At 47.5% G+C, this 13973-nt stretch overlaps 2 protein-coding genes across 2 annotated transcripts; one reads left to right on the top strand and one right to left on the bottom strand.

Moving 5' to 3' along the window:
* Positions 1 to 199: 199 nt before the first annotated feature.
* ANAPC11 (anaphase promoting complex subunit 11) lies at positions 200 to 2491 on the bottom strand. Its single transcript, XM_050920091.1, has 3 exons — positions 2401 to 2491; positions 1021 to 1166; positions 200 to 937 (listed from the first exon to the last, which is right to left on the bottom strand). Exons 2-3 carry the CDS (start codon positions 1127 to 1129, stop codon positions 792 to 794), a joined length of 255 nt encoding a protein of 84 aa, XP_050776048.1. The 5' UTR covers positions 1130 to 1166; positions 2401 to 2491; the 3' UTR covers positions 200 to 791.
* A 79-nt stretch (positions 2492 to 2570) lies between these two features.
* ALYREF (Aly/REF export factor) lies at positions 2571 to 10847 on the top strand. Its single transcript, XM_050920055.1, has 6 exons — positions 2571 to 2837; positions 3203 to 3334; positions 7047 to 7194; positions 7297 to 7360; positions 7505 to 7685; positions 10557 to 10847. The coding sequence occupies exons 1-6, from the start codon at positions 2601 to 2603 to the stop codon at positions 10569 to 10571; spliced, it is 777 nt and encodes a 258-aa protein (XP_050776012.1). The 5' UTR covers positions 2571 to 2600; the 3' UTR covers positions 10572 to 10847.
* Positions 10848 to 13973: the final 3126 nt, after the last annotated feature.

The following is a 13973-nucleotide window of genomic DNA, read 5'->3' as shown; positions in this document are numbered from 1 at the left end:
AACTGCATATGGCCCTAAGAATCCCATTTCAACTAAAGAAAGCTTTGAGATGACGTGACTCTCTCTCACCAGTAATGTACAGAATACCCACATCACTGGACAGTGGTGATTTCTCAGAGAATAGAGGGAGGCAGGGTCAGGACAGGCCTGAGAGGTCTCTTCAGAGAGAAGGGATGGGAAAGTTCCCATGATGCAAGAAGCCAGCTTTTCAAAAGTTCTGAGCTCCAGCCTTTGGGTTGAGTTGCAAAGGATAAGCACCTCTTTAAAAAATCAGGTCCAGGGTGTTTTAAAGAAGGCACCCAACCCACAGACCCATGTCTGCATGGCAAAAGAAGCCATTATCATAAAAGAGACAACATGAGATGTACCCAGGCCAACCCCTGGCTTTTTACTGAGGCCCACACGTGCTGTGTAGAACTTAAGGGCACAGAGAAAGTTGAAATACTGACTGTGCCCAGTATGAATCAATTAATAATGCTGAAAACTTTGACAGCATGTGGAACAGAATCATGGTGGGAAAGGTTAACATGCATCATACAGATGGTTAACAGGCACCACCAGTCATGTCTCCACTGCTCCATCTGCCCCAGGCTTCCTTTTTGCCTATGACAAGTCAATTATTTGGGGGCAAGAATTATCTGCTAAAGTTCTCTATAAGGGCCAGGTATATATATGATGCTGTACAAATAATTCGCTGTTCCAGGGTGTGGACAGAGGGGCTGAATCCCAACAAAACACTTTAACAACAGTCCATTAAATCCAAGTAGATCTGCTGGCTGCGGGGGGCTCTGTCACTCCTTGAATTTCCACTCTTGCCGGCACATAGGACAGTGCTGCTGGACTTGCTGTGAATTTAGCCACTTGAGAATGCAATGCATGTGGAAACAGTGGGAGCATTGGCCCCACACCAGGGGGCAGTCATCTCCAGGCACCTTACCTACAAAGGGACAAAATTTATGAGGAGAGAAGGGAGCACCTAGGCTGAAATACTGCAGGGGGCAAGGGGCCGGGGTTACTCACAGTCTGGGCAGCAGCCATTAAAGGCCATCCGGCAGATGCCACAGTTCTCATCATTGGCCACCCAGAGCCAAGAGGCTACACCATTCCAGCTCTTTATCTTCACCTTCATCTTGGCTGGGCTGTGTGCGTCAGAGTCAAGTCAGCACCTGGCAGGAGAAGCAGTCGCTCAGACTGAGTTTAATTTCTAACCCTTTGGTTTCCCAGCTGAAACAGTTCATCTCCCCTGGGGCAATGCAGCCTCCTTTGGCTACCAGCATTGCTTCCTCCCCATGGCAGTTCAAAGTGGGATGTGGATGGGCTGTTCCCTTCCCCACAGCTCAGTGGTTACTAGTGAACCTCTATTCTCAGGAACCTCTCATCCCAGATCCTCTGTCCTGGTTCACAAACACCCATTTAGTGACCTTGCCCCATCACTGGGCATATCAAGGTCAGCACCCTCCACTTTACAGATGAGGAAACTGAGTAACAGTGAGAGGAAGGGATTTGATCAAGGTCACCCAATTGGTCTGACTGCCAGTTCCATGGCAGGAGAAGAAGGTGCCTAAGAGGCCTGACCCCCCTGCCCTTATACTCCAGGCTTCCTCACTGCACTGCTGGGAGGACGTGGGCACCTTAGTGTTTCTATGGGACAGAATTAAAATTGATCTCAGCAGCTCCTATTAGCATGTCACATGATTGCTTCTTGCCAGGACCAGGGCTGAGGGGGGAAGGCCTCCCCACACCCCCAGGGAAAGGTGCTGACACGTGCCTAACGGGGGTCTGCAGCCCCCAGAGCTCAGCACGACCTGGAATCACTGCAAGCCGAAGTGAGTCTGACACCCGGCCCCAGGAGCGCCCTTCCCCTGGGGATGTCTCTGGCTCCGTCGCCCTGGGACCCCTCCCCTTTGGGATCTCTCTGGCCCTGCCCCCTGGGGATCCCTCTCCCTCGGGATCTCTCCAGCCCCGCCCCCTGGGGATCCCCCCCTCGGGATTTCTCTGGCCCCGCCCCCTGGGGAATCCCTCTCCCTAGGGATCTCTCCAGCTCCGCCCCCGGGGAACCCCTTCCCCCTGGGATCTCTCCAGCCCGGCCCCTGGGGCCCCTCCCCTTCGAGATCTCTCCGGCTCTGCCCCCCTGGGAATCCCTCCCCCTCGGGATCTGTATGGCCCCGCCCCCGGGGAACCCCCCCTTCGGGATCTCTCTGGCCCCGCCCCCGGGTACCCGTCCCCCTCGGGATCTCTCCAGCCCCGCCCCCTGGGGATCCCCCCCTCGGGATCTCTCCGGCCCTGCCCCCCCGGGGGACCCCTCCCCCTCGGGATCTCTCCGGCCCCGCCCCCGGGGGTCCCTTGCCCCTGGATCCCGGCAGCCCCACCCCCGAGACGACACAACGGACTCCAGCTCACACGCTCGGGCCGGCGGGAATCTCAATGGTCGCGTGCCGGAAGTCCCGCCCCCGGCAAGACTCGCGCACCCCCCCGGTCAGGGCCCTATAAAGCAAGGCGTACGGCACCTGCGCCCCCATTTGACGCTCTGGCCCGCCCCTTCCGGTTCCGGCGTCGGCGCAGCGCGGCCGGAAGTGCAGGCCCGGAGCGGAGCCGCCATCATGGCCGACAAGATGGACATGTCCCTGGACGATATCATCAAGCTGAACCGCAGCCAGCGGGGGGCCGGCCGCGCCGGGGGCGGCCGCGGAGGCCGGGGCCGAGGAGGCGCCGCCCGCGGAGGGGGGCCCGGGCGGGGCAGTGTTGGAGCCGGGCGCGCAGGAGGCGGCGGCCCCCTACGGAACAGGCCGGTCATGGCCCGAGGCGGCGGCAGGAACCGGCCCGCGCCCTACAGCCGGGTACGGAGCGAGGCGGTGGGGGCGGCCGGCCGGCCGAGGCCCCGTAGCCAGGGGCGGGGCCGCAGGAGCCGCAAACTGAATTGTGGGAGCAGCAGGCGCGAGGGGGCTGGGGCTTGATCCGGGGGGTAGAGGCGGGCAGCTGGCTCGGAGCCGGCCGTGGCAGGAAGGAGGTGGGCCCGGCCGGAGGCCCTTTGTTCCCTGCCAGCAGCAGCCAGTCGTCTCGTGGCTGAGCAATGAGGTGGGGCGAGCGGGCTCAGGGTCCTTCCCGCAGCGGAGCCAGAGGAGAGCCGAGGACCCCTGTGGGGTGGCGGGATCCCGGGCAGGGGGTTTGGACCGAGGTGGTTAATGAGACTATTCTGTTTCAGCCTAAGCAACTCCCCGAAAAGTGGCAGCATGATCTGTTCGACAGCGGCTTCGGGGCTGGGGCTGGCGTGGAAACCGGGGGGAAGCTCCTGGTTTCAAATCTGGACTTCGGTGTGTCGGATGCAGATATCCAGGTAAGAGAGCCGCCCCCCACCCCCACAAAGGAAACGCTTGGGCATTTTGGATTAATGTTGCATTTTCTGAGGTCTGTGGGCCCTTCCTCATGGAATGACATAGTGATCTCTAAGGCAGTTAACTTTGGACTATTGTTATTGTTGCAGTCACCACTTCTGACTGGCTGTTTTAGTACTGTCTGATGTGACTGGAGTGCAAAAAACATGTATTTTGTTCCTCTCTAGTTCGCTTAATGTATACTAAATGACTGAGCAAAGATGCCTGTGTGGGAAGGCTATGATGTTTGGGTCTGAAAATTTAATGTAACTTGCCCAAAATCTGAGACATGCAGGTACCAGTAAATGCATTAGTAGAATGCTTTACAGGGTTGCATTTTTATTCTCTCCTAACTGTGACAGAGAGAGATCTTTCTTTCTCCCCACCCCCACCCTTGCTTTTCTCCTAGTTCTGAACTCATATGCTGCTAGACAAAACGTACTGGCTTGTTGGGGAGTCCTGAATCAACTGAGGTGGGAACATGCTTCTGGGGGAAGGGATATAGCAAAAAGCATATGACTTAAGCACTGTTTTACTATAGCATCTGTAACTCCCATGATATTGTAAAGGAGCCAAGATCTCTCAGCTGAAATGTGGCAGCCCCTGTGTTTGTCATTTGCTCTACCCATCTTCCTTAAGGCATATGGAAAGACTCTTAAGGCTAGTTTTCACTGACCATTGAAAAATACATCCTCAGTATTTTGAGGTAGCCAAATATGACTAAAATGCAGGCTCACAGGTTTGAAGGCTAGCTTCTCCCTAGTTATCTAGGCCCAGATTCTCGAATGTACTTAGACCACTAAATTTCATTGACTTCAGTGGAAATTAGGAGCAGAAATAGCTTTGAGGAATTTGGCCCTAGTTGTTAAAGTGACATCAGATATGCTAACTCAGATTTGAGGAGCATTAAGAGTTTTTTTTCAAACATGATAAACAAGTTAGAAGGCTTGAGGTTGGCAGGCCCTGATGAAATATGTCCTGAAATACGTGAGGAACTGGCTGAAGCGATCTGAGCCATTAGTGATTATCTCTGAGAACTCGGGGAGGATGGGAGACATCCCAGAGGACTGGAAAAAGGCAAATACAGTACCTAGCTATTAAAAGGGGCATAAGGACAATCCAGGGAATTATAGACCAGTCAGCTTAATTTGGGAACCCAGAAAGACAATTGAGTAACAGGCAACATGAGTTTGTCATCAATCATGTCAAACCAGCTTAATTTCCTTTGACAGAGTAACAAGCCTTGTGGATAGGGCTGAAGCAGTAGGTGTGATATATTTCAGCTCATTAGTAAGACTTTTGATACCGTCTCACGTGACCTTGTCATAAGCAAACAAGGGAAACATAGCTTAGATGAACCTACTATAAGGTGGGTGCACAATTGGTTGGTAAACCATACTCAGAGTAGTTAGCAGTGGTTCACAGTCAAGCTGGAAGAGCATTGAATGGAGTCCTGCAAGGATCCATCATGGATCTGGTTCTAGTCAATGTCTTCATAAATGAATTGGAAAATGGCATAGAGAGTACTCTTATAAAGTTTGCGGATGATACCAGGCTGGGAGAGGTTGCAAGTGCTTTGGAGGACAGGATTAGAATACAAACTGATCTTGACAAACTGGAGAAATGCTCTGAAATAAATAAGATGAAATTCAACAAGGACAAATGCAAAATACTCCACTTAGGAATGAATAATCAGTTGCACACATACAAAATGGGAAATGGCTGCCTAGGAAGGAGTACTACAGAAAAAGATCTGGGGGTTATAATTGATCACAAACTAATGAGTCAACAGTGTAATACTGTTGCAAAAAAAACAACCCATCACTTGAGTATGTGGTAGGAGTGTTGTAACCAAGACATGAGCCAGTTCTTCCATGCAACACTGATAAGGCCTCAACTAGAGTACTGTGTCCACTTCTGGGCACCACACTTTGGGAAAGATGTGAACAAAGTGGAGAAAGTCCAGAGAAGAACAAAAATAATTAAAGGTCTAGAAAACATGACCTAGGAGGAAAGATTGAAAAAACGATTTGTTTAATTTGGATAAGAGAAGACACGGGAGCAGGGCATAAGTGTTCAAGTATGTAAAAAGGTTGTTATAAAGAGGAGGATGATAAATTGTTCTGCTTATCCCCAGAGGACAGGACAACAAGTAATGGGCTTAAACTGCAGCAAAGAAGATTTAGGTTAGACATTGGGAAAAAATTCATATCTGTAAGGGAAGTTAAGCACTGGATCAAGCAACCGAGCAAGCAGTTTTCAAGTGATCCAACCCCTGTCGCTCACTCCCAGCTTCTGGCAGTTAGAGGCTAGGGACACCCAGGGTATGGGCTTGCATCCCTGAGCATCTTGGCTAATAGCCATTGATGGACCTCTGCTCCATGAACTTACCATGGTTGTGTGTGGTGTGTTTTTTGTTGTTGTTGTTGTTGTTTTTAAGCCTATTATAGTTTTGGCCTTCGCAGCATCCCCAAAATGAATTCCACAGGTTGACTGCACTTTGCGTGCATAAGAACTTTGTTTTGTTTGTTTTTAAACCTGTTGTCTATTAATTTTAGTGAGTGACCCCTGGTTCTTATGTGAAGGGGTAAATAACACTTCCTGATTTACTTTCTCCACACCAGTCATGATTTTATAGACCTCAGTCATATCCCTCCTCAGTCTTCTCATACAGAAGCTGTTCCATACCCCTAATCATTTTTGTTGCCCTTCTCTATACCTTTTCAAATTCCAGTATATCTATTTTGAGATGGGGTGACCAGATCTGCTTGCAGTATTCAAGGAGTGGGTGTACCATGACTTTATATAGAGGCGTTATGATATTATCTATCCCTTTCCTAAAGGTTCCTAACATTCCCATAGCTTTTTTTGACTGCCACTGCACATTCAGTGGATGTTTTCAGAGAATTGTCCACAATGAATCCAAGATCTTTCTTCAGTGGTAAGAGCTAATTTAGACCCCATCATTTTGAATGTGTAGTTGGGATTGTTTTCCAATGCTCTTTACTTTGCATTTGTCAACATTGAATTTCATCTGCCATTTTGTTGCCCAGTCACCCAGTTTTGTGAGATCTCTTGGTAACTCTTTGCAGTCAGCTTTGGACTTAACTATCTTGAGTAATTTTGTATTGTTTTCAGATTTTGCCATCTCACTGTTTACTCCTTTTTCCAAATCATTTCTGGCTGCCTTGAACAGCACTGGTCCCAGTACAGATCCCTGGGTGACACTGCTATTTCTCTCTCTCCATTCTGAAAACTGACCATTTATTTCTACCATGGGTTTCTATCTTTTAACTAGTTACTGATCCATGAGAGGACTTTCCCTCTTATCCCATGACTGCTTACTTTGCTTAAGAGCCTTTGCTGAAGGACCTTGTCAAAGACTTTCTGAAAGTCTTAAGTACACTGTATCCACTGGATCACCCTTGTCCACATGTATGTTGACCCCCTCAAAGAATTTACCTTCAGTCCAGGGCCATTAAGTTTTCTTCTGGAGCGACTTTGAGTTCCCTCTTTCATAGATGGTTTTTCCTGGGCTGCTTATGTTTACAGTTTTGACAGCTTGTTTTAGAGAAGCTGCCAACCCTTCTTCTTTCCCGCCTGGTGATGCTGTAAGATAGATGTTCTGGTGGCAGTTTGGTTAGCGTTAACAGTTCCCCTCTCTCTGTTGCACAGGAGCTTTTTGCAGAGTTTGGGACTTTGAAGAAGGCAGCGGTGCATTATGATCGGTCTGGACGCAGTTTAGGGACAGCAGATGTGCATTTTGAAAGAAAGGCAGATGCTCTGAAAGCTATGAAGCAGTACAATGGAGTCCCCCTGGATGGTGAGTCTGTTTGGCTGTTTTCACAGGACGTTTCACTCGCTGGGTGGAGGACTCTAGATACAAGTGGCATGTGTATACAGATTAATTATTTCTCTCTTCTAGGGCGCCCTATGAACATTCAGCTGGTTACATCACAGATAGACACACAGCGGAGACCAGCACAGAGGTGAGAAGCTTTTTTTGATATGGGCTTGTGAAATTGGCCTGTTGCACTTGATTAGCCTGGGCACTGAATTTGCATTTCTTTGTGACTGTTGGGGTTGACTAGACTGTACTGTGCCTGTAATACAGCTCTTTCTCGGCTTCACAGTGTAAACAGAGGAGGCATGACCAGAAACCGTGGTGGTTCAGGAGGATTTGGTGGTGGAGGTGGCAACAGGCGAGGTAACCGTGGTGGGAACCGAGGGAGAGGCAGAGGGGCTGGAAGAAGTTCCAAACAGCAGCTCTCTGCAGAAGAACTAGATGCACAGTTGGATGCTTATAATGCCAGGGTAAGTGTGGGTGCTCAATCAGTCCTCATCTGGAAATGGAAGGGTTAGCTCTCAATGGTTGCAGAAAAGAGTGGAGTATTTATCATAACACAGAACCAAAGAAGCCTCCTTGAGGCTAAGCAGTTCTTGTAGTTAACTTCATTCCCCCAAATGCTCCACCAGCTGCTCTTGCTTATGATTGAGAAACAGCCATCTCTGTGGTGGGGACATTCTGCAACATCCAGGACCAGTTTTTCAAACAGGCTAGGTGTCCAGTTGTGCTAGACTCTCACATGTAATTGCACACTGCATTTTGCACATCCTGGGAACACGTGAATGAACACAAAACTGCACAGCTAACTTACTTTAAATATGTATTCAAGATCTTATGGGTGAGTGAAGGGGCTGGGAAAACTAACAAGCCTGAGCTGGTGTTGCTCTTGTGATGAGGGGTGATGGGGAATTGTTGTATTTATAGGTGGTACCTCCATTGCCCTGTACACCAGTAATAAAGAATCAGTAATAGAAACAGAGAGGCAAACCAACCAGACTAGACTGTTGAGACTGCTATGGAAAGTGGGAGCAGGATGTGGCTGTTGTCAAGGGAGGAAGCGGGACCCATGTATAAGCCATCTGATGTAATTAATAAATCCAAAGGCTGTATAGCTTAAATTTGCTAAAGAGCAAGTGATGAAGTGTGTTGGGGGGGGATACCCATTGGCTGAGCCATATGAAATACCTCCTGGCCTAAGGCAGTTGGATGACAAACTTACTGTACCATTGACCATTTAAAAATCCAGTCATGGATAACTGGGGTGTGCTTGAAGATTGAAGGGAGCAGGTTTGTCCGTTTAGCAGAATCAAAGTATTCCTGTCAGCTACTGTCCAGTAAGACTCACTCGCCACTGATAAAATAATGGAAGAAATGTGATTAGAAAATCAGTCAGTATCTAGAAGATGAAGCGCAGCAATAAGCAGTATTGCGGGGTTATAAAGGGCAAATCTTGATAGGCAAACCTGATTGCTTTCTCTGATAGAACTACAAAAATAGCATTGGGGGAAATGCAGTAGGCATGGTCTCATGGGATTTTAATAAAGAATTGAAAAATCTCATAAATCTCAGTTGGAAAACTTGGCTTAGAAACTGGCTCAAACCAAAAACACAGGATCACAAACAGAGTAGATAGCTGAGAGGGCATTTCTGGTGATTTGATCCAGGTTGGGACCAGTGTTGCTGAAACTCTCCCAGTGATACTGAAATAAGACAATGAGGGAAAATGATACAAAAGGACCTAGAGATTAGAATCATGGCTGCAAGAGACTGAACGGTGGATGGGCAGGAGTCTGGCAACATGACCAATACAATTTTGGGCTTGCCTGTGCAAAACTGTCAAGTTAAAGGCCAGGTTTATGCTCCAAAGCAGTAGTTTTCAACCTATATACCATTGTGGGCCACATATGCATCTCTGTGTTATGTGGGCCACATTCACAATATATATACAATATTGGTATGGCCCTGAGGATGTCCCATGGGCCACAATTGTGTGCTGATTGGGCCACAAGCAGCCCACATGTTGAGAACCACTGCTCCAAAGTTGTCAGTCGGGTATGATGATGTGTGATCCCTGACAGTTATACCAGGAGCACTTTTGCCAACATAGCTTATTTTGCTCAGGGGCAAGAATCAGCTAAATCATCTAAAGTGCCATTTTGCCAATGTAAGCTGCAGCCTAGTAGGTACGTATTGCCAGTACAGAACAGACCTGGCCAAAGTGGGGAGGTGATAGGTGGGATCCAGTGTGTCTCATAGAATATCCTGAATGGAATGAATTTGTTTCAGCATTGTGCTTTAGAATCTGAGTTATTTTACAGAAATCATTATTTCTCGTCCTGGTTGTAAAGAGAATATTAAATTATGAACTGAATGCTCATTGATGCAGTGATGTCTACTTGAGTCTGCAGATGGTCTGAAAAAATAACATTGAGAGGCATATGAGCTGTCCTAGTCATCTCATCAAACTATCTGTGAACCTTAACCACTGTTTAAATGTCAACTTTGTACTGCTGATCAGTGCAGCACAAACATGTGCCTATCATATGCTGATCTCACAGTTCCTCCCAGGCATCCTCAGGATGTTAAGAGTTCCACTTAAACCTTACCCAGCTGCCAAAACAAGATTCTCCTTGCAATTTCTGTAGGCTGTTATGTGAGGTCACTACAAAAACCTGCAGCACATTGAAAACTGGTAACATTAACATGAATTTAGTATCAACATACAAGACAGGACCTACCATATTGACTATTGATTTTTCATAATTTAAGAAGATCCTACATTTGAGTATACCCCACAGCTCACCAATTAAACTATAAGGAATAGGATGAAATTAGAGGTGATTGGGGAGGAGAGCCTTAAGCAGAATAACAGGAAAAAAAATTGACAGTGAGACCTACTAAGCTGTAGAATCCACTCCCTGGGTGAAATAGTGGCATTTAAATGGGGTCTTTTAGAATTAGACTGGACAAACCACTAGAAAATATACAGTGGAGAGCAACTATGTATGTGCAGGAAAACAAAGGTCTGTAACAGAAATGGACACAGATTTAATATAAGTAATTTTAAAATGTACCATGTTAAACTGGTACAAATCTCTAATGCATTTAAACCAGTTTTACCTTTTCTTATCTAGTAACTTGCTATGTTCCACTGGCTTAACAAGAGAGTATTAAATCGATCTAGTTAAAATGGTGCACTTTTCTAGTGTAGAAATGCCTAACTCCATCTAATAGACCTATATTTTAACAGTAAAGTTTCCTTGAGACCCATTGGAAAGCTTTTTCTTCCTGTTCTGTGTTGCAGCACTGTGAATAACAGAGCTTCTCTCTTCTTCTAGATGGACACCAGTTAAAACAGTGAGCACATCCCCTGCATGGAAAGGACTCCAGACATCTCATTCCATGCTCTCCGGAGGGAGGGGTGTATGACTGTGGCCACTAATATCAAGGATGGAATTTGTTTTACTTTTATGTTTTGGAATAGGTTTTAAACTCATGTAAAGGTTTTTTTTAATTCTGAAACAGATCTGTTTTGTACCGAGTTATTTTTGGGATAAATTTTACTGGTTGCCTGTTGGGCTGAGGTGGTTTTTTCACCTTTGCTGTAATAAAATAGAAATGTGTCTAGAGCTGTAAACGTCTGCTTCGTGTTGCAGCTGGAGTCAAGGGATAGAGCCTGGCCTGGGGCTGCAGGAATGTGAATGTTGTGGGTAAGGGTCAGGGGAATTGGTATGCAGGCCCATTTCTAAATGTTGGTGTCAAGTCACTCTCCTCTGAGGAAGGGGGGTTGCTGTTCTGCCTCAGATCTTTGCTGTCCTCACAGTGTGAGTGGTGGCCTGTAAACTGTGCACACCAACTTCCCTGTGCTGAGTACAGCTGCACAATCAAATACTGCTCTATCTACACACCTGCCTGAAAAGAAATGAAGACTCACTCCAGTGTAATGAGTTAATAAAAGGTGCGCAAACCTCCTTGCTGGTCTCTGGGAGGAGGTGAAATTCTTGTTGAAGTTGTTTTGTATTTAACACTTGGTTCCAAAGTTCAGTGCTGGTCCCACCTCTTCAGTATTTTTACTGTAAACAGTTGCTGTGCAAATTCAGTGACTCCAAAATGCCAAGTAAAGATTTAGTCTTTCAACTATCAATTCCCTATTGAATTATTTCTATAAATGGCTTTGGTGTCTGATTAACAAACTTCTGGCAAAATCTACTGGTAGCTGGGCCTGGGAAAGAGCTACCTTCAAGTTCTTTTGGGAGATGCAGTGAAGGAAATCTCAGCTTGTATGTGTCTAAAAGCAAACCTGGCTGATAAGGTACAGGACACCTTCTGCCTTCTCATTAGTGTTCATACTGGAGAATGCTAAACCTAGAAATCAGAAGAAAGCAAATCATACACATGGCCCTTGTACCAATGCAACCATGAGCACTTGGTTTGGACTTACCAAATGTTTGCCTCTAGGCCCAACATGTGATCATTAAGTGACAAACTGAGGCCTTTTCTAGATTTGCAAGGTTAGAGATGAGAACTTCTGCATCATTTGGGGGAAGTCAGGTTATAGGAAGTGGAGCACTATTGTTCAGGTGCTCCACAGCTAAAATAAGCAATGAGAGTTAAGTACAGGTTTCAGAGTCTCAGCTGTTAGTCTGTATTGGCAAAAAGAACAAGAGTACTTGTGGCACCTGAGAGACTAACGTTTATTTGAGCATAAGCTTTTGTGGGCTATAGCCCACTTCATCAGATATCTTCCTACTGGCACCTTAGAGATGCATGCAGTGGAAAATACAGAAGTACTCCTGTTCTTTTTTGGAGAGTTAAGTAGACTCAGCTTTTCCATGCTGAAAATTGTGTGCCTTAGGCATGAGATTGAGATCCCCGTCCCAAATGACATTTTTTTTTAAAGACAGCTCAATCTATGTTACAGATATAGCACTGAGGGAATGACATCACTGTAGATTGTATTGCGACACAGACACCCAGGTTTGCAAAGCCTGCCTCTGAGCATCCACACTGCAGAATTGCATGACTCATATCTGTGCAGCTGCATCTATATGGGTCCCCCAGTTACCTGGATTTGGCACTAGGATTTCTGCAAATGTATTTCTAGAGTGGGTCCAAGGATACTAAGTACCCTAGAATTGTTTTGCAATGTATTGTTGGAAAACTTGAACCTGTCTTTTGGGCCTCTGTGCAGAAGTGTTCTTAGCCTACCAGCATACTTAATGGAGGCACTTCCAGCTCTGCATGCTCTTCAATTGTTTGTTCCAGCTAGTGCTAAGGGGTGTATGCAGCACAGATAGATGAGCTGTTCCTGATTGTGGCTGTGCTGTTAGCCTTTACCTACATCCTGCTGCACTATGGGACACAAAGGAGGGCATTTTATGAGGGGTTGCTGAGCTGTGGAAGGTGGTGGTACATCTTGGAGAGGTCATGCATATTGGATGACAAGAGTGGAGAAAGCTGATGCTTGCTTGATCGTTGTGGATTCCCCATATATGCAGCATGCTGCAGGACAACTAGCACAGTGAGGTAGGATATCATCATGGAGACCTAGGATGAGCAACAGTGACTCTAGATTAACTTCTACATGAGGAAGATCTTCATGGAGCTCTGGGTACCTATATCCCCAGCCAGGTAAGCAAGCCTAGGTTCAAAACACATAAGACCAGCTATAAGGGTTGTGTAAGGAAATTAGGGAAGCAGGGCTAAAACCTGGGCAAGAGCTTGGGTGAGCCTGCATTTAAGACACCCTGAGACAAGGATGGGGAAGTAGGAACTGGTCGGGTTCGCTGCGTGGGACAGACACTCCCTCAGACAAAGGGAGCTGAAAAGGGGTAGACTCAGTGCATCCCCACAGGCATATAATGCTGGCAAAGGGACAACATCCCGCCAAACTGTCCCCTGCTGGAAATCTAAGGAGGCTCAAAGGTATTTAGGAGTTTCCCTATGCCTGAAGAGCACAGGGGCATACTGACCCGCTTCCCCCTTAGAAAAGGGGCTTTAGGATCCCCTTGCACCCTCTCAAGGGGACTATGGAAATTCACTCTGCACTGATCCCCACTGTGAGCAGGGGCTACTCCTTCCCCCCAGGATGGAACATGGATGTGCTCCTCACAGGCCCTTAGTTACCAACTTCCCTTCAACTCTACTGGGGCAATGAGGAGGTTGGGAGCAGGGTGAGCTGCCTCTCAGCTGTGGCCCCCTAACTGACCCTTTCTAAAACAGCACAGGAAAAAAAATCAACAAAACATTAAAGAGGAATTTTAACTCATTTCCTTCCAGAAGGTGAAAGACAGCCAGGGCCACCCAGAGCATTCAGGGGGCCTGGGGCAAAGCGGGGGAGCTGCGGCGCTTGCAGTCACCCAGTGGCGGTACTGGTCTTCAGCAGCACTGAAGTGCCCCCCGCTGAAATGCCACTGAAGAGCCGGACCGCTGCCGGGCCAGGGCTCGCGGGGCCTATTGCCCCACTTGCCTAGGGTGACCAGATGTCCCGATTTTATCGGGACTGTCCCTATTTTTGGGTCTGTCTTATATAGGCTCCTCTTACCCCCACCCCGTCCCGATTTTTCACATTTACAGTCTGATCACCCTACACTCCCCTTAGGCGGCAGCTGAAAGCCACCCGAACCAGGACAAGGAATGGAGCGACCAAGGCAGAGTCCGCAGAAAACCAGGGAGGGCGGAGTTAAGGGCCCCCCCGCCCCTGAACTGTGTCCTGGTGGCGAGGGAAGAGGCTCCAGGCCCTTGGTGCAGCGTGA

The sequence above is a fragment of the Gopherus flavomarginatus genome, chromosome 12 (assembly GCF_025201925.1).
Source record: "Gopherus flavomarginatus isolate rGopFla2 chromosome 12, rGopFla2.mat.asm, whole genome shotgun sequence".
Classification (NCBI taxonomy): domain Eukaryota; kingdom Metazoa; phylum Chordata; order Testudines; family Testudinidae; genus Gopherus; species Gopherus flavomarginatus.
This window is presented reverse-complemented; position numbering and strand designations above follow the sequence as displayed.

Bases quoted from the DNA above. Each gene is read 5' to 3' on its own strand.
- ANAPC11 (XM_050920091.1), bottom strand. From the start codon at position 1,129: ATGAAGGTGAAGATAAAGAGCTGGAATGGTGTAGCCTCTTGGCTCTGG. The intron at 938-1,020 runs GTGAGTAACCCC...GTCCCTTTGTAG, and splicing joins TAATGGCTGCTGCCCAGACT to GTAAGGTGCCTGGAGATGAC.
- ALYREF (XM_050920055.1), top strand. From the start codon at position 2,601: ATGGCCGACAAGATGGACATGTCCCTGGACGATATCATCAAGCTGAAC. The intron at 2,838-3,202 runs GTACGGAGCGAG...ATTCTGTTTCAG, and splicing joins GGCCCGCGCCCTACAGCCGG to CCTAAGCAACTCCCCGAAAA. The intron at 3,335-7,046 runs GTAAGAGAGCCG...TCTGTTGCACAG, and splicing joins TGTCGGATGCAGATATCCAG to GAGCTTTTTGCAGAGTTTGG.